This window comes from Thermobia domestica, chromosome 7 (assembly GCF_964235325.1).
Source record: "Thermobia domestica chromosome 7, izTheDome1.hap1.1, whole genome shotgun sequence".
Lineage (NCBI taxonomy): Eukaryota > Metazoa > Arthropoda > Insecta > Zygentoma > Lepismatidae > Thermobia > Thermobia domestica.
The window spans coordinates 55,050,681-55,072,308 of NC_137460.1; the positions used below are offsets into that span (position 1 = coordinate 55,050,681).

Genomic DNA, 21,628 nt, shown 5'->3' on the forward strand with positions numbered 1-21,628 from the left:
CCGCCTACCTATCAATGTGTAAACTTCACCGAAACAGAGCGGTAAACGCAAGTGGGACTCTGTTACCACTCAACAGTTCTGTTTCTAAGAAAGTGCTTTTTGTTGGCACTTAGCAATGGGCAAATTTAATCAGCCACCTTCTAGAGCGCAAAAAAGAAGTAAACACGCAAAGGCTAGTCGTTTAGCTGCGCAAAATGACGTAGAACGCACAATGAAGCGGCATCACTGAATAATTAGAAGATTTTTTCATTTAGTATATCAGAAGCAGGCACATCGCAGGAAGTGAGTATGTCCTACGAAATAATTGAACCGCCGGTATAACTGAAATAACAATCGAGAGTACTGTTTCCCGAATGAGTCAAACAAAATTACGAACGTCTGTTAATTTATCCAGACAAGTGTATTTCAGTGTTGAAAATATTATCTTTTTTCGTCGGGAGTGTCACTGTTCATCTTAGCCACCCCGAAAACTATGGATTCAACACTAATATCAGTCGTTTTTGATTATTTTTACATGTCACCTTTCCCACCCACCGCCTGAAGTGCTAGAAGTTGTTAACTCACAGTATTCGATTCCAGATCTTAAGTCATGTGTGTATTAAGTTTAGGAAATTGCTCTAGGCGTTCCAGAGTTATGCTGGAACATGTCCCCTTGCCTTCCCCTTTTAAAAATTGTCAAAAACGCTGGGACTTTTTAAAATGAGAAGTTTATATATCAAGTTTCATGTTGAGGGGATCCCGTTTCCTCCTTATGATATGCATTTTAATCGAAGTAGCGTGATAAAAACTCAGTTCCAGGTAGGAGATAACAATATCGAAAAATATCATTTCAATCAGTTCGGCCGTTTTCCAGTGATTCGATTAAAAACAAGATTACTTTCATTAGAATTTTTGTATCTTTACCTTATTTGTTTATATAATCTATAAAGGACACAAGCGGTCTCGAATTAGATTCCAGCACAGAGAACATTAAAATTTTGTTTTATTATGGTGGTTCAGATTGCACCGTAAGCTGTAGGTCCACGTCTCATAGCTGAAATGATATGCTACGCTTTAAGCAAACAAGGATATGCTACGCTTTAATCAAACAAGTAATCTACACCTTTTCGAGATTCTCAACTACAGCGTGTTATACTTTACTTAGCTGAATTTGATTTTTCTGACATTTTTAAACTAATATGTGAACTAAGAGAACCACTAGAGCAGACCTCGAGACCACAATTTGAGAACGCTGTCATGTCATCCATTCTGAAATTTTTCACTGTATCTTCAGTTACATACAAGAATGACTGGACAGTATCTTATACAATATTACTTTAAAAAAGTCTCCCTTCAAGTTCAAGGTTGATATGCATTCGTATAACAAAAAGTTTCAATGTACTTCTTTGGATTAAATCCGCATGATCTCATTTGAAAAAGAAATAAAACAATACTGAAACCGCAATACACACACAGAATTAAGATCACTGGCTCAATTCTTTAAACCAATAAACACTTCTTACCTGATATATAAAAAGTGGATAATCTGGAAACTTGTCTTTGATTTTCCTTGCAACATCTAAGTATGGCAGACCAGGCTTTATCATAATCATATCACAGCCTTCTTCAACATCGCGACTCTACACATGAAAACAAAGTAGGAAATTCAATAAAAACATTGTCAATGTAAACCTTTTATAAATAAATTTAAAAAATACTCTTCTTTGTTTTCTCTATCCTGTTAGGTATTCATTCAAAAATTATTGTTAATCATAGAACCTTTACTGTCAAAGTTATCAAGAAACAGGTAGGAAAAATGGATTTAGTAAGAATAGGAATTAATTATACAGGAGAGAGGCAATAACTATGTACACTATATGTACTATATACTAATATATGTAACTATGTACTAATATGTTTACATTTGTCCTTTCCGCTCGTCTATGGTAGTACGTGTGGCTTTGGGGCACGTATTCCCGGGCACGATTCCCGGTGGGAAAGCAGAAAATTTTAATTTCACAATCATTCACTTTCATTAATCATCCGTATTCTTTAGCCTAAAAAGCATAATCGTGAGGCGTTAAACTATAAATTAAGAAAAAAAAATCAATGTTTTATCACTTATAATCTTGCAAGACTCCCAGTGTGGATTTTCACAGTATGAAAGCCTTAGATCATTATGCTTCTTTTGTGATTGATGATAACGGTGAAGATGTCAATGATGGTGTTCCAACTTTTATCCAGAATAGTCATATCAATTTCGATTCCTTCACTCAAGTGAAAAAAGCCTCATATGCCTGTTTTCCTATGAATCCAACTGACTGGTGAATAATTTTTATATTAATCTGTTCAGTTTTTCCTATGTTTTAAGGACAACTGATTTTGTGTTAAAATTATGCTAATATAAGACTAAAATTTAATCTCCAATTACAACACCCAAAATACTACCGATACACAGATGATACGATATTCATTACGGAAGATGCTCAAAATTACATACAGCAGTCTAAGTTATATATCATAATATTAAAATAACGAAGTATAAATTTCTGGGATTGGCTACTAGTAGAAAATCGAACAAGTTTCTCAATAAGGTATACCGAAAAGATACAGAAGCACCGAATATGCACGCAAATTCGGCATACTTAATCTATGTTTAAATGACAATGGTAGAAGCTGAATTTCATATTTTGGCAAACAGCAAAAAGAAAAATGATAACAGTATTAATACTGATAAAGTGGTTGCAACAGGTTTAAGTATTGCTCACAATTTACATACCAAGACAAGAAAATTATACCAGAAAATAGGCAGAAATAGGGCATGCCTCATTTCTTTCGATTTCAAACAAGCTCAGAATGTCAGAAAGCATAATTTTAACATGGCATTAGTGGCCCCCAAAGTAAATAAAAGATAAACTACATAGAGTATAGAAGTTCTTCATTAATCTGTTGGATACTACAAATGTCGGAGGTCTCATACGTATGCTAAAACACTTATATACGCATAACGACGAGAAAAAATAAATCCAACTAATTATTCAAATACATCAAGTCTTCCAAAATCTCTAAAAGACAAAACAAAACATTAATAAAGTGGAGGTTAATGACAAAATCTTCATTGTGATAGACATACGATACCTTCTTCATTCGAACGAATGAATCAAAACGAAACTTCCGACATGACTATTCTGTACAAAAGTTGGAATAACATCATATTGTCGTCACAAACCACAAACGAAGCACAGTTCATTTTCAGACATTCCATTTTTTTTTTTTTTTTTCACGAAAGAAACGTCAGTTCAAAAAATTAAAACAGATGGAACACCAAATGTTTCAATTATAAGTAATAATATATTATTGTACATAATTATTATATATGTAATTACGAATTTCTATGTATTATATCTCCACTAAACCCTTTTGTCTCACCTCTCTTCACAATATAACCGGATAGTTCGCACAAATTCGACAATTAACAATATTTTGATAAATCTGGAACAGGGTAGATAAAAGCAAGGACAGTATTTTTAAATTTATTAGATTAAAGCAAGGACACTATTTTTAAGTTTATTAATTAAATACTCAACTTAGACATAAAAAAATGGTTTCTTTCATCTTTTTCTATACAGCTATGTTAAGCTGATATTCAAAAATTTATCTATTCATCTACAAAGAACATTACTGGAAATTAACAACAGTTGCGTAACTTGGCTAAAGTGTCGGTTTATCTGGCTTAAGACTCATTGAAACCCATATAATAACCTTATTTTACCGCTAGTTAAAACAAATCACTTTCCCAATTTTGATTTTAATTATTTAATGAATTTGATTTGCAAATATTAATACATCTTACGAAACAATTTTTCAGAAGTTACAATACAGCTGATTCTTATAAAACCGGCTTGTCAAAATTATCTGTAATATAAAATACAGCGTATAGATACTAATATACTTTACACAAGACTTGCCGTCGATGATTGTTACTTTTATTGGAATCAGAGCAGGATTGAAGGTGTGCTGTTTTTATCAAGGTACGCTAGTACCTGCTTTTGCATTTCCTCCGTGACTTGCCGGACTGTTTCTCTGGTGATGATCCTGGTTTCAGTCGAAATGTTGTCCTTTAACTGTTGTAACGTACGGGGTTTATTTACATACACCCCAGGGGTTTATTTACATACCAGGTTCCTAAGAACAGTTCTGTATCCTCCGATAACCCTCTATTCAAACCGGTAGTTGCTCAAATTAACCATTTTTGGTTTCAGTATTTATCGCCATAGAACAAAAATGGTAATGGATAGCGAATAATGGCTTTTTGATATGGACTCAGTGTCCGAGGAACAGGTTCTATCTTTAATCCCATTAATCTATTGCAACTAGTAGTAATAGATATACTACTTTGAGTATTGAATTCGCATAGTTTGGAAATATGCCGTAGTTTCACATTATGGAGCTAAACTGGCTTGTATTTATTATATGCTGCTATCCGTAGGTTTTCCACTGTTCATGATTGCTGCTGTCAATAACTTACCATCCATATCAGTTATGCTACTTATATCTCCCGAGATTTAAGTCTAGCCCAATATTTGATTTCCATATTCACATAAACGCCTATTACATAATAACGTGATTGTGATCCTTTATGTGCCCTGAACTTATTGTTTGCTGTCTTAGAGAAGTTCCTGGGTGAATTTGGCAGTCTAATTGAAAGTGAATAAATAGCATAGTATTATTAAAGATAATATAAATAATAAGGATAGCCAATTTTTTCCGGAATCCGAATAATAATTTCACTTTCCGGATTTCGGAAAAGTTCCGGAATTTTTCCGATGTTACTTTTCGGATTCCGGAAAGTAAAAATTCCGGAATTGGTCATTAAATAAAGTTCATTGCACTTACTTAAATTTACGCCTAAGGGTGTTTGAAATTATATTTAGTTATGTTTACAGTATGTCAGTTCAAAGAGGGCCAATGCCAGTCTTGAAGTAGTTTCCATATAAATATACACTGTATTTAGTATAATTAGATAAATCTATATATAAACTATAGATAACTGGAGTTCATATGATTTCTTAACCCTTTATTAGCAATTTACTATTTTTTCCGGACTTACGTAATTCCACTGACAAAATGGGGCGGAACAAACTAATTGGGGATAATTATGTGGTACTTAATAATTTAAACATCGACACTTATTTATTCCTGTTTAAACAATTTGCACTAATACAGCAGAATTTTGTGGATTCATAATTTTGGTTCCTGATTTATTAGACTTATAGACCGATTTAATACTGATTGGTATTTTGAGCGTAAATATATTTGCATATATTGTGTGGTCCGCAATATTTTTAAGTCTATGTTACGTTGTGATATTATTCCCTTCTACTGCACATAAAATTAATATTTCGATACTTACGACTGCCCTTGTAGCCAATCCTGAACTTCCTGGTGGAAGTTGATAGTGTTTCTTATCACCAAATGACGGAGTAGATTTCGTTGCTTCCCAAAATGGCCTATATAAACAAGATGCAAATTTCACAGCATATGATAGGACACTAACTTTGCTTTCGAGTCCATTACTAATTAAGGCATCCTTGATAGCTTTCACTCTTCCACCCATCATATCTGATGGAGCTAAAATGTCAGCACCTGTGAAACAACCAGTGTGTCAAGAATTGTAGCTAGCATTTAATTTGAAGATGAATTTTTTTTAACATATCAAGAATATACTTTCTATTTAAATAATAATAATAATAATAATAATAATAATAATAATAATAATAATAATAATAATAATAATAATAATAATAATAATAATAATAATAATAATAATAAAATTAAAGAAGCTGATATGTGCTACTGAATGAGATGGAAGAATTGGTAGACTGAAGAAAATGGGACCAAATCCACGGACCCTATAGGTTCACTTGCAACCCTCAGAACCTGGAATAGAATAAGAACCCTTCGAACCAGAAGTGAGCACTTGTCTATGGTCCCACTCAAATTAACAATCGAGCTGTTTATTGGAAATACATTTAACGTGATTGTGACTGTATTACACATTGTTTTATTTAGCAGATACTATCGTGAAACAGCAAGAGATTTGTCATTATTTCGAGCGAAATTAGAAATAAATTGATAGTTCAAAAGCAATTTCAAAGTAGGGATGTATCGATACCATTTTTTCACCGATACCTGATACCGATAAGGCCGATACTGCCGATACCGATACTTCTGGACACATTTCTTATATATTATTAGCAATTTTCAGAATAATGAAATTATCAACATTGTAATAGGGTATATTAGATATAAGGCCAAAATTTGACATACAAAAACAAAAAGCAGAATTTCATATTAGGTTACACACAAAAGATATATTTCCTCTAAATTTAGTCCAGCTCACATAAAATGAACTAAAAAGCAGCAAATACTTATATAGTGTAAAATTAATTCTGAGAGTCAGTGATTGATATTTAGAGTGATAATGTACTTTGATAGTTGATTGAATTTACTAGTTTCTATTACATACATACAATGGCGGCGATTGGACGTTAAAAGTTGGGGGAGCAAGACAGGATCTGAATATTTCTAAACAGTATTAGTTTTCCTGGGAAGTTGATAGTGTTTCTTATCACCAAATGACGGAGTAGATTTCGTTGCTTCCCAAAATGGCCTATATAAACAAGATGCAAATTTCACAGCATATGATAGGACACTAACTTTGCTTTCGAGTCCATTACTAATTAAGGCATCCTTGATAGCTTTCACTCTTCCACCCATCATATCTGATGGAGCTAAAATGTCAGCACCTGTGAAACAACCAGTGTGTCAAGAATTGTAGCTAGCATTTAATTTGAAGATGAATTTTTTTTAACATATCAAGAATATACTTTCTATTTAAATAATAATAATAATAATAATAATAATAATAATAATAATAATAATAATAATAATAATAATAATAATAATAATAAAATTAAAGAAGCTGATATGTGCTACTGAATGAGATGGAAGAATTGGTAGACTGAAGAAAATGGGACCAAATCCACGGACCCTATAGGTTCACTTGCAACCCTCAGAACCTGGAATAGAATAAGAACCCTTCGAACCAGAAGTGAGCACTTGTCTATGGTCCCACTCAAATTAACAATCGAGCTGTTTATTGGAAATACATTGTAACGGTCATTTCTCTCATTACAGAAAGAAGAAAGCCCGGAATGAGTAAAATCTCAAAACGAATCGAAATCCCGAGTGATATAAACAATTTTGTAAAATTTACTTTCACGTCATAAAAAAAAAATTACCGGTTATAAAACTATTTTTATTTATGGTTTATATTCAACGCATTCTGACTCGTCTTCCAGAGTCCTTTCTAAGATAGCAACCGCTCGTAAGAACCTATAAAGCATTACTTGCTTACTTATGCTCCACTGTCATGATTTTTTATTTAATTCGTTTATGAGGCTAAATTAGATAGTTCCACTTTATATCAGCGATCTCGTTTATTATTTTCAAGTAACAGCATACAAGAGAAAAAGAAATTTGGACATTATTAGCAATATAGTTTACATAAAATGTCATCTGATTGAAAAAAAAAATGTATATATATTCAACAACATATTTATACGATTTCAAAAAAAAAAATCTGTATTCTTTTGACAGTAAAATAAAGTTATACAGTTCACGTTGTTTGTCTCCATAAGTACCTCATTGTAGTATCACATGAAACGAACTTTGATGCTATTCTAGACTGATCTACAATCATCTAAACGTAGGCTAAATGTGGCACATTGCAATGTAAAAATAAAGTATGGTACATTGTAATTCTCCTTCTTCAACAAGATTCTTATTTCATGACTCCTCATGAACGTGCTATTAACATTTAAGCTGTCTTTATCAAAAAAAAATATGGGTTTATATGAGTAATTATTTATCCTCTATTGTGTTCCACAATTTATATTCTTTCTCAAACTCATTATAGAAGAAAGTAGTGGCAGAAATGAGGCATCACTCTATATATGGCCATAACGTTGAATTTCTCAACTTAGCCTCAAAACCCAAAATGATGAAATAATGGAAACATGAACTATATACAAATGAACATGCATGCACTAAAACAAAAAAAATCTACCAGACAGCACTTTAAGTTAATTAGTGACACATATCTTTTGTTGGGAGAATTACAAAACAAAGCTTCAACCTAAATGCAGTGCCAAGAAAAAAAAAAAAATCAATTCAACATAACAGATCAGTCTATCATCAATAAATAAGTAAGTGCAACAAGCTGATGCTGTAAGTACATCTACAAGTGAGGTAATTATTTTGTCATTAGATGTCATCAACCTGATCTTAATAGAATACAAAACAAAAATTGTGATTAAGTTCCGTACTTGGATTTTCTTTCTGTATTTCATTTGCTTATCTCTACGGTTCAGATCATTTAGATAGTAAGAAACCTAACATTTGGCGTTATGCATCGTTACCATGACAACAGAAATTATTTATGATCGCTATCATGGTTCTCGAGAATTCTGAGAGACTACATTAGTGGAGAGACAGCTACGGAATGTTTAAGATGTGTGAAGCCGCACACAGATTAACTTGGCATTGTTATATTCACCATCATTAACACACAAACACAAATATTAGAACACTGTTATTCAAAAGTTACTTTGATAGAAATATTATGGTGATGGTAGCGTGGAAGTCGCCATCTTGGTTTTTAATAGCTGCGTATTCCTGACTATCTATAAATTTTAAGAAAATTCGGGTTACCTGAGTTCCACAAAGTTAAACGTCGTTAGCAATCTCCCGACACCACCAAACTCCACTCCTCTGCAAGGGGTGATTTCCGGTCGGGTCACGATGCTGCTCACGACAATACAGGTTCGCCATCCAGTTCCATGATTAACAAGGCGAACATCTAAAAGTGACGACCAATATCCACATGAGGTTGCATATAATTTAGAAGTGGAGCTTATCTTTTTATCTAAACACACTTTAGGTTAGTTCAAGAATGCCGAATTTCTAAAGGTTAGCCAAAAATCAAGCGATTTCGCATAATAAATTTCTAAAGATAAAAGCTCCACGTCGTCACATTATTTTTCTTAAAATGGCTGAATTCTTCTTTTTCTTTTTGCACACGGCATGTCTATTCGCACATTCTACATGATAATTTACATCACGAATAATAATAAAAGTAAACATCTTTCCCCGCTCAAAATTAAGATTTGCAATATTACTATTATCTATATATGTCTAAATCCTAAACTAAAATCTGCAACATATATTTAATTTACGTGTTATTATCACTTACTCCCGCCATGTGACGCTTCGTTATACGCTTCGCAAACAAAAACGCAGCGTAATACTTGTAGTAATGTAAACAAATGAAAAGCAAATGAAAAGAAGTGAATTATATAATGTATAATGTAGAGAAGAACTTCGTTTTTATATAAATTTCATTTAAGGTAGGCCTAAAATATTTATACATATGTATTTACATTTACATATAATGGCAAAATTTGTTCGTGAAGCTGCAGTTATTATTATAGGTTATATTTGAGAGTAAAAGGGTCATACACAATTTTTAATACAATGAGTAGTGATATTAAAATTTCAACTTCAACGTAATAATTACTTAATAAGATTTCTCTCCACTAACGAAGTCCTGCAGATATATTATGCGCGGGTCAATATTATTTACCAAGCATTTTTTTTTAAACGTGTGTTCCTGTATAAATACTGAATTTTAATTAAGATCAATGCCCAACTAGTTTATGGATACAATCACATAGCCTACCGCGCAGGTAGAGAATACACACACCCAGGCTATGGTGCAGATCAACATTACGTAGGCCACGTATGGTATCAATATAAAATAATAATGAACGAATCACGGATAACAGATTAAACACAACTTAATACTTTTAGGAATAAAGTATAACCTAACACAACCAGAAATAAAGAAAATTCAAACACTCTACAACAACAAGAAAAAAAAGAAAAAGAAAAAAAGAAAAAAAAACAGAATGTAACGTTACCAGCGTACGTTACATTTTTCCCAGGACCTTCAAGAAAAAAAAATTTTTTTTTTTATTCGAACCCTTTGAGTAATTCGTTCCGTTTCTCGCTAGAACAATCAAATAATTTTATATTTGATAAATTTTGTTTCGATACCTCTCTCCCCTTGAGATCCTTCAAATAAACCATATTATTAACCACTTTAGTCACGAGGTAAGGCCCTGTATAGGTAGGCATATACTTGTGTGTAATTTTCTTGAATGCATCTGATAGAAAGTGCGTTCGGACCATCACAAGATTGCCTTCTTTGATTTCTATAGAACGATTCGATCTATTATCTTGTTTTCTTTTTCTTTTTGTTGACCATCGAGGTTCTACTTGTATGTGTCGCCTCGAGTCCTCCATGTCCTGTAACTCCAAAGGCCATGGGAATTGTTCCCTGAATCTATTCGCTGCCGAAAAAGATATAAAAAGTTCCGCAGGGGTACAGCCAATGGTACTGTTATATGAATAGTTTAACAAATCCTGCGCGAACTTCACTACGTTTTTCCACTTTGTATGGTTCTTACTACACATCAGTCGAATAATACGGTTCAATTCTCGATGGGAACGCTCCACTATCCCATTCCCTTTTGGGTTGTAGGGAGTGACAAGGACATGATGGATCCGATGCTCCATACAAAACTTTTTCCAGCTCTGAGATAAGAACTGTGGGCCTTGATCCGACACTATATAATTTGGATAAGGACATATGGAAAAATATTCTTTTTCTAGAATTCGGATAATTTCCGCAACAGTCGAGGTTTTTAAAGGCAAGTAGCAGACAAATCGAGTATAAACATCTACTATAGATAGTATGTAATAATAACCATAACTACAAGGAAGTTTCCCAACCAAATCCACACATATCTTACGATGGGGTTTATCAGCCCGGATGTGGAGGTCTTCCCGTGCAATAACTCGGTTTGAAAATTTTGTCTGAGCACAGAGCTCACAGTTCCTTATATAATTTTTGAAGGTTTGTTTTTGATTCCTCCAAAAAAATAGTTCTTGAGCTAATTTTACACACTTTGTTACTCCGAAATGTCCTGTTTCATGAATTTGTTTCACTATGTTCTGAACTAAAGCTGTAGGAATTACTAAAAGCCAATTATTTAATTTTTGATTTCGAACATATAATAGGTTATCATTAACTTTAACTCGATCAGGTACTGTTGCAGTATTTAACTTATTTCTCAACTCGCAGCAATACTTATCTGACGTTTGTAAGTTTGCCAATTCATTCATCTCAAACCAGGTATCAGAATTATAATTTACAAAATTTATTTGGTAGTTACTAGGTTCAGCATTACATTCAGGAGTATTACGACTTAATATGTCTGCTATTTTATTGTCGGTTCCTTTAATGTGTTCGAACCGGAGGTCGAACCGCTGTAACTTTAATAAAATTTTTGTTGTCCTCGTATCTAAGTTTTGTAATGTGAACGCATAGGTCACAGCATTATTATCACAATGAACTGTGACTTGCCTGCCCAGGATATAATAGGAGAAGCGTTCACACAAGAACAGGACCGCTAAAAGTTCCAACTGAAAAATAGAATAGGAGATTTCAGATAATTTTAACTTACGGCTTGCGTACTCGATAACTAACAGTTCTCCGGTTTCGTCGTACTGTCCAAGATAACCGGCTAAATTTTCCAATGACGCATCCGAGAACAAGTGGAAAGGTTTTGAGAAATCGGGTTGACTGAGTGCAGGAGGCTCACTCAGTAACGTCCTCAACTGGTAGAACCGTTCTAATAATTCAGGAGTAAGTTGGTTCCTTTTTATCTTTCTTTAATAGGTCGAAGAAAGGCGCAGTTAATGCAGCAAATTGGGGAATAAATTTTCTTCTCCATGAAAGGATTCCTAGGAAAGATCGTAACTTTTTCTTAGTTTTAGGAATCGGGAAACACTTAATTGCCTCATTATGCTTCGGATTTGATTTCACTTCAGATCCATTAACTACATGTCCTAAAAACAAAATTTCTGTTTGCACGAATTGACATTTTTTGAAATTTAAGGCAAAGTTTCCAAATTCGAGAATTTTGAATAGTTTTTCCAAATGGTTAAAATGTTCCAGTACGTTTGAACTATAACAAAGTAAATCATCCAAGTATACAACTACAAAATGCCGAGTATCTAATCCGAAATAAGAATTCATAATGTTTTGAAATATACTAGGGCTAGATTTGAGTCCCATAGGCAAGACACAGAGTACATATTGCCGCCCTAAGTAGATAAAACTAGTACACTGAAATGAATCAGGATGCAGTCTGACGCCATAGTAACCCATGGTCGCATCCATTGAACTAAAGACTTTTGCTCCCGAAATTCGTGAGAGGATTTCGTTTATGGATTCTACTTGAATTCTCGGACTTATGACCTTATTGTTCAACAAGCGAAGATCAATCACTGGTCTCACACCCCCCGAAGCTTTTCTTACACAATGTATCGGGTTCCTATAGCTACTAGGATGTTCTTTAGCAATTCCCAGTCTAACCCATTTATTTAGCTCTTCTTCAAATTCCTTTTGCATGGCCTGAGGAATGGGATAAATTTTTCCGACGACAGGATCCTGATCACTTAATTCAATTTTATAGGGTTCACATTTTATCGGTTTTGGATATTCACAAAATAGATGTTTATACTTAAATAACAATGTCTGCAGTTTAACTTTAACATCGGCATCTAAATCTTCACGCTTATTAATGTATTCATTGATTTCAGTTTCGGAAATTTCTCCGAAATCCATATCACATTTATTAGGAGAAGAGGGTACATTACATTCATCAGACACTTTATTATCAAGATGTACTAATAAGATTTTTGGATAAGATAGATCTAAAATTACCTTTTCGGAATTATTGTTGTTCAAAATAAGTTTACGGTTTTCACTATCCAAAACTACTTGAAATTTTGCAAAGAAAGGTGATCCCAATAACAGTCCAGCTTTCATATCTTTAACGATAAAGAATGGGACATCAAATAAATTTCCTTGAATATTAAGGGTTAACTCTAATAAGCCCTTAACTGAAAAGTCATCTTTCCCAGCAAAAGCATTTAAATGGATTCTGGGCGTAGGTTTTAACTTCGCCGACCGAAAAGAATTTTGTAGTCTCGTCCAAATATTATAATTTAACAAATTTAACTCAGCTCCCGTATCCAATATACATTTTATTTGCATCCCCCCAACTTCACAGTTCACCGAAGGGGAAGGAAAAATCTCATAGTCATGGTGTATAGTATCCTCTTCTTCTTCCTTTAAAACAAAATAAGTTACTAACTTAAAAGGAGTTATTTCTAAATTTTCTCGAAAACCGGTAAGCGAATAATCTGTATCGCAAGTTTTATCGAAATTTTCATGTGGGGAGAGAAGTTTCGTTGAGCAGTCATCGTCTCCCCTTAAAGGTGACTGCTCAACCTGTTTTCCGAGGCCTGAAAATTGTTAGTCGAAACGGAAGGATTACTAGTGTTCATCGCTCCAACAGTCACAGAGGGATAAGGCGGATGTAAAGAAGAAGTGACTGTCGTCATCATTGGAATATGAGAAGGGAAAGGAGAACTCACGACTGGTACAGGAGGACCTTGTACAAATGGCGATTTTATATTATACATCCCTGGTATGATGTACGGCAGCGGTATATTTCCATACATCATAGGTGAGTTTTGAATTTCCGAAACAGGGTGATTTTTCTTAATTTCATTTCCTCCCCAACTTCTCTTAAATTTTCGATTACTCTTCCAGTTCCGACGTTGTGAATTTCCAGCCCCATTTCTAAATTGTTGATTTGGAAGAGTTTCTTTTACAGAAGTTTCGACATTCATCGGATCTGTTTGCACCGCATTATCTATACCAGCTTTTTTTCTCTGATTAACAAAGGTTTGTCTCACATTCGGTTGTTTCTTGATTTGGAATTTTTGACCACTGTGACTATCAAACTGGCTGTTAGGACTACATTCTAGTTCGGCTATCCTAAGAACCAAATCTTGCACATTACTAACAGACCCTAACTTCAAAATTTTGGATTCCTCCATAGGTAAACATTCTAAGATCAGATCTTTTAGTTCTTGATCCGATGGTACCGTCACAGTCGAATTATATGTTTCTACAATATAACGGACAAAATCCAGCAGTGAAGAATATTTTGTGCGATCATATCTCAACGAATAGAGACGACGCTTCTGTGTCCTCTCCATCCGTTCAGATATATATTGCAGCTTGAAGAACCTAACAAAATCTTGAAAGGTTTTTATTTGGTTCGCGACACTTCGATACCAAATCTTAGCAGATTTTTCCAAACACCTCCCTATTATATATATTCGGTCTTGCTCGGTAAGAACATACATGTTCATCGTTTGGATTAGGTCATCCAAGAAAATTTGCGCAGTTCCTTGTGTCATTTTCCCATCAAATTTTGGAAAATGATGTAATTCTTTTAAATAAGAACCAGCACATCGCTTTTGTGACGGGCTATTTCCCCAATGCACGTTTTCTGCCGGTAACTCCGAAAGGGGTTCGCAATTTACAGTACTGCAATTTAAAACAGGAGGTTCACTTCGATAATTTCTATTTCTATGACGTTTTCGCTTATCATTCCGATGACAATTTCCTTCTTCCTCCGAATCGGTTGAAGAAAATCTCCTACGCGAAGATGTACCATCGATCCGCCCTCCATCTAAATTGTATATCTTAGTTTCGTTATTGTCGCCCTCTGAAACATCAACTTCGAATCTACTTTTCTGAAATATTTTATCCCGACTACTATCATTATTAGCGGAAGATTCTTCTTGTCTATCTAACTTCTCGCGGAGAAGAGCTTCGCATTTATCTTGGGCTTCGGAAATTTGGTTTTGTACAGATTCCTTCAACTTTTCCATATTCTGCCTACACTGGTCCCGGTTATGTCTATAAGCCTCAATTACATCTCTTTCGAGTACCTTTACCATGTTAACGGTAGCCTCGTTAAGTTCGCGCATTTTTCGGCTATCATCAGCTTGTTGCTCTTTTACAATTTTAACTTCTTTTTGACAATCAATATTAACTTTACTTATTTCTACCCTTAAATCAGACATTTCTTTCACTACAGATTCAATTTTTACATCTAGGTTTTCGTTAGTCTCCGTTAATCCTAATTTTATATTGTCTACATCTGTTTTAACAGTATTAATATCGGTTACAATATCACTCAATTCTTTGGAAAAATTAGTTTGAAGCTCACTTATACTTTCCATGCATTGAGTCTTTGTATCGCTAATTTCTAATCTAACCTGTCCTAAATCATGAGTTAATTCTGTTTTCATATTACTCAAAGATTCCTTAAGTAAAGACATATCATTAGACATTTTTAGCATTTCTGATTTTAATTCACACATATGCGCGGATAATTTAGTGTCAATTTTTGTCTCTAATCCGGTGATCACTGCCATTTTGGTGTCAATTCTAGTTTCCAATCCGGTAATCAGGTTTTTTAGAGTTTCCAGAAGTGGACCCCCACTAATTTCGATTGTCGGTACACTTTTTACTCCTCTATCCTCCTTATTAGCAACGCTTGCACCTTCACTAACTTCATCATTTAAACTTATTTCTCTTTGTGCCTGACAGTTTAAACAATACCAGCTACCATCATGTTCTTTCAATATTTTAAGTTCTTCTGACGATAGTTGCACACAATTTGTATGAAACCAATTCCCACAACTTTCACAGTTTATTGATATATTATTATTAGAATCACATGTACTTTCACAACAACTATGTTTCTCAGGTGCATGTCGATCTACACTCGACTTACTAAGACTCATATATTTTTTTTTTTCATCATCGGCTACACATCTCAAACATTCCCCAACAAAATCTCCACCAATGAGTAATTAACAATACCTCATTTGAGAAAGCAACAACCTTATAAATTCTAAGAACGGTAGTACATATCTTAGTTATAACTATAAATATTATACAAATCCTAGAGCTGAAGGTCGCCAATTTTGTAACGGTCATTTCTCTCATTACAGAAAGAAGAAAGCCCGGAATGAGTAAAATCTCAAAACGAATCGAAATCCCGAGTGATATAAACAATTTTGTAAAATTTACTTTCACGTCATAAAAAAAAAATTACCGGTTATAAAACTATTTTTATTTATGGTTTATATTCAACGCATTCTGACTCGTCTTCCAGAGTCCTTTCTAAGATAGCAACCGCTCGTAAGAACCTATAAAGCATTACTTGCTTACTTATGCTCCACTGTCATGATTTTTTTATTTAATTCGTTTATGAGGCTAAATTAGATAGTTCCACTTTATATCAGCGATCTCGTTTATTATTTTCAAGTAACAGCATACAAGAGAAAAAGAAATTTGGACATTATTAGCAATATAGTTTACATAAAATGTCATCTGATTGAAAAAAAAAATGTATATATATTCAACAACATATTTATACGATTTCAAAAAAAAAAAATCTGTATTCTTTTGACAGTAAAATAAAGTTATACAGTTCACGTTGTTTGTCTCCATAAGTACCTCATTGTAGTATCACATGAAACGAACTTTGATGCTATTCTAGACTGATCTACAATCATCTAAACGTAGGCTAAATGTGGCACATTGCAATGTAAAAATAAAGTATGGTACATTGTAATTCTCCTTCTTCAACAAGATTCTTATTTCATGACTCCTCATGAACGTGCTATTAACATTTAAGCTGTCTTTATCAAAAAAAAATATGGGTTTATATGAGTAATTATTTATCCTCTATTGTGTTCCACAATTTATATTCTTTCTCAAACTCATTATAGAAGAAAGTAGTGGCAGAAATGAGGCATCACTCTATATATGGCCATAACGTTGAATTTCTCAACTTAGCCTCAAAACCCAAAATGATGAAATAATGGAAACATGAACTATATACAAATGAACATGCATGCACTAAAACAAAAAAAATCTACCAGACAGCACTTTAAGTTAATTAGTGACACATATCTTTTGTTGGGAGAATTACAAAACAAAGCTTCAACCTAAATGCAGTGCCAAGAAAAAAAAAAAAAAATCAATTCAACATAACAGATCAGTCTATCATCAATAAATAAGTAAGTGCAACAAGCTGATGCTGTAAGTACATCTACAAGTGAGGTAATTATTTTGTCATTAGATGTCATCAACCTGATCTTAATAGAATAAAAACAAAAATTGTGATTAAGTTCCGTACTTGGATTTTCTTTCTGTATTTCATTTGCTTATCTCTACGGTTCAGATCATTTAGATAGTAAGAAACCTAACATTTGGCGTTATGCATCGTTACCATGACAACAGAAATTATTTATGATCGCTATCATGGTTCTCGAGAATTCTGAGAGACTACATTAGTGGAGAGACAGCTACGGAATGTTTAAGATGTGTGAAGCCGCACACAGATTAACTTGGCATTGTTATATTCACCATCATTAACACACAAACACAAATATTAGAACACTGTTATTCAAAAGTTACTTTGATAGAAATATTATGGTGATGGTAGCGTGGAAGTCGCCATCTTGGTTTTTAATAGCTGCGTATTCCTGACTATCTATAAATTTTAAGAAAATTCGGGTTACCTGAGTTCCACAAAGTTAAACGTCGTTAGCAATCTCCCGACACCACCAAACTCCACTCCTCTGCAAGGGGTGATTTCCGGTCGGGTCACGATGCTGCTCACGACAATACAGGTTCGCCATCCAGTTCCATGATTAACAAGGCGAACATCTAAAAGTGACGACCAATATCCACATGAGGTTGCATATAATTTAGAAGTGGAGCTTATCTTTTTATCTAAACACACTTTAGGTTAGTTCAAGAATGCCGAATTTCTAAAGGTTAGCCAAAAATCAAGCGATTTCGCATAATAAATTTCTAAAGATAAAAGCTCCACGTCGTCACATTATTTTTCTTAAAATGGCTGAATTCTTCTTTTTCTTTTTGCACACGGCATGTCTATTCGCACATTCTACATGATAATTTACATCACGAATAATAATAAAAGTAAACATCTTTCCCCGCTCAAAATTAAGATTTGCAATATTACTATTATCTATATATGTCTAAATCCTAAACTAAAATCTGCAACATATATTTAATTTACGTGTTATTATCACTTACTCCCGCCATGTGACGCTTCGTTATACGCTTCGCAAACAAAAACGCAGCGTAATACTTGTAGTAATGTAAACAAATGAAAAGCAAATGAAAAGAAGTGAATTATATAATGTATAATGTAGAGAAGAACTTCGTTTTTATATAAATTTCATTTAAGGTAGGCCTAAAATATTTATACATATGTATTTACATTTACATATAATGGCAAAATTTGTTCGTGAAGCTGCAGTTATTATTATAGGTTATATTTGAGAGTAAAAGGGTCATACACAATTTTTAATACAATGAGTAGTGATATTAAAATTTCAACTTCAACGTAATAATTACTTAATAAGATTTCTCTCCACTAACGAAGTCCTGCAGATATATTATGCGCGGGTCAATATTATTTACCAAGCATTTTTTTTTAAACGTGTGTTCCTGTATAAATACTGAATTTTAATTAAGATCAATGCCCAACTAGTTTATGGATACAATCACATAGCCTACCGCGCAGGTAGAGAATACACACACCCAGGCTATGGTGCAGATCAACATTACGTAGGCCACGTATGGTATCAATATAAAATAATAATGAACGAATCACGGATAACAGATTAAACACAACTTAATACTTTTAGGAATAAAGTATAACCTAACACAACCAGAAATAAAGAAAATTCAAACACTCTACAACAACAAGAAAAAAAAGAAAAAGAAAAAAAGAAAAAAAAACAGAATGTAACGTTACCAGCGTACGTTACAACATTTAACGTGATTGTGACTGTATTACACATTGTTTTATTTAGCAGATACTATCGTGAAACAGCAAAAGATTTGTGATTATTTCGAGCGAAATTAGAAATAAATTGATAGTTCAAAAGCAATTTCAAAGTAGGGATGTATCGATACCATTTTTTCACCGATACCTGATACCGATAAGGCCGATACTGCCGATACCGATACTTCTGGACACATTTCTTATATATTATTAGCAATTTTCAGAATAATGAAATTATCAACATTGTAATAGGGTATATTAGATATAAGGCCAAAATTTGACATACAAAAACAAAAAGCAGAATTTCATATTAGGTTACACACAAAAGATATATTTCCTCTAAATTTAGTCCAGCTCACATAAAATGAACTAAAAAGCAGCAAATACTTATATAGTGTAAAATTAATTCTGAGAGTCAGTGATTGATATTTAGAGTGATAATGTACTTTGATAGTTGATTGAATTTACTAGTTTCTATTACATACATACAATGGCGGCGATTGGACGTTAAAAGTTGGGGGAGCAAGACAGGATCTGAATATTTCTAAACAGTATTAGTTTTCCTGGGAAGTTGATAGTGTTTCTTATCACCAAATGACGGAGTAGATTTCGTTGCTTCCCAAAATGGCCTATATAAACAAGATGCAAATTTCACAGCATATGATAGGACACTAACTTTGCTTTCGAGTCCATTACTAATTAAGGCATCCTTGATAGCTTTCACTCTTCCACCCATCATATCTGATGGAGCTAAAATGTCAGCACCTGTGAAACAACCAGTGTGTCAAGAATTGTAGCTAGCATTTAATTTGAAGATGAATTTTTTTTAACATATCAAGAATATACTATCTATTTAAATCATAATAATAATAATAATAATAATAATAATAATAATAATAATAATAATAATAATAATAATAATAATAATAATAATAAAATTAAAGAAGCTGATATGTGCTACTGAATGAGATGGAAGAATTGGTAGACTGAAGAAAATGGGACCAAATCCACGGACCCTATAGGTTCACTTGCAACCCTCAGAACCTGGAATAGAATAAGAACCCTTCGAACCAGAAGTGAGCACTTGTCTATGGTCCCACTCAAATTAACAATCGAGCTGTTTATTGGAAATACATTTAACGTGATTGTGACTGTATTACACATTGTTTTATTTAGCAGATACTATCGTGAAACAGCAAGAGATTTGTCATTATTTCGAGCGAAATTAGAAATAAATTGATAGTTCAAAAGCAATTTCAAAGTAGGGATGTATCGATACCATTTTTTCACCGATACCTGATACCGATAAGGCCGATACTGCCGATACCGATACTTCTGGACACATTTCTTATATATTATTAGCAATTTTCAGAATAATGAAATTATCAACATTGTAATAGGGTATATTAGATATAAGGCCAAAATTTGACATACAAAAACAAAAAGCAGAATTTCATATTAGGTTACACACAAAAGATATATTTCCTCTAAATTTAGTCCAGCTCACATAAAATGAACTAAAAAGCAGCAAATACTTATATAGTGTAAAATTAATTCTGAGAGTCAGTGATTGATATTTAGAGTGATAATGTACTTTGATAGTTGATTGAATTTACTAGTTTCTATTACATACATACAATGGCGGCGATTGGACGTTAAAAGTTGGGGGAGCAAGACAGGATCTGAATATTTCTAAACAGTATTAGTTTTCCTGGGAAGTTGATAGTGTTTCTTATCACCAAATGACGGAGTAGATTTCGTTGCTTCCCAAAATGGCCTATATAAACAAGATGCAAATTTCACAGCATATGATAGGACACTAACTTTGCTTTCGAGTCCATTACTAATTAAGGCATCCTTGATAGCTTTCACTCTTCCACCCATCATATCTGATGGAGCTAAAATGTCAGCACCTGTGAAACAACCAGTGTGTCAAGAATTGTAGCTAGCATTTAATTTGAAGATGAATTTTTTTTAACATATCAAGAATATACTATCTATTTAAATCATAATAATAATAATAATAATAATAATAATAATAATAATAATAATAATAATAATAATAATAATAATAATAATAAAATTAAAGAAGCTGATATGTGCTACTGAATGAGATGGAAGAATTGGTAGACTGAAGAAAATGGGACCAAATCCACGGACCCTATAGGTTCACTTGCAACCCTCAGAACCTGGAATAGAATAAGAACCCTTCGAACCAGAAGTGAGCACTTGTCTATGGTCCCACTCAAATTAACAATCGAGCTGTTTATTGGAAATACATTTAACGTGATTGTGACTGTATTACACATTGTTTTATTTAGCAGATACTATCGTGAAACAGCAAGAGATTTGTCATTATTTCGAGCGAAATTAGAAATAAATTGATAGTTCAAAAGCAATTTCAAAGTAGGGATGTATCGATACCATTTTTTCACCGATACCTGATACCGATAAGGCCGATACTGCCGATACCGATACTTCTGGACACATTTCTTATATATTATTAGCAATTTTCAGAATAATGAAATTATCAACATTGTAATAGGGTATATTAGATATAAGGCCAAAATTTGACATACAAAAACAAAAAGCAGAATTTCATATTAGGTTACACACAAAAGATATATTTCCTCTAAATTTAGTCCAGCTCACATAAAATGAACTAAAAAGCAGCAAATACTTATATAGTGTAAAATTAA

At 33.3% G+C, this 21,628-nt stretch overlaps 1 protein-coding gene across 1 annotated transcript in view; it reads right to left on the minus strand.

Moving 5' to 3' along the window:
• The window catches only part of LOC145690114 (delta-aminolevulinic acid dehydratase-like), a 60,733-nt gene that overhangs the window by 6,446 nt on the left and 32,659 nt on the right, over window positions 1–21,628 (minus strand). Inside the window, exons 5-6 of the mRNA XM_081764695.1 lie at window positions 5,393–5,625; window positions 1,503–1,619 (exon numbers count right to left, since the gene is read on the minus strand). Coding sequence (XP_081620821.1) covers window positions 1,503–1,619; window positions 5,393–5,625 — 350 coding nt within the window. The remainder of the gene's footprint in view (window positions 1–1,502; window positions 1,620–5,392; window positions 5,626–21,628) is intronic.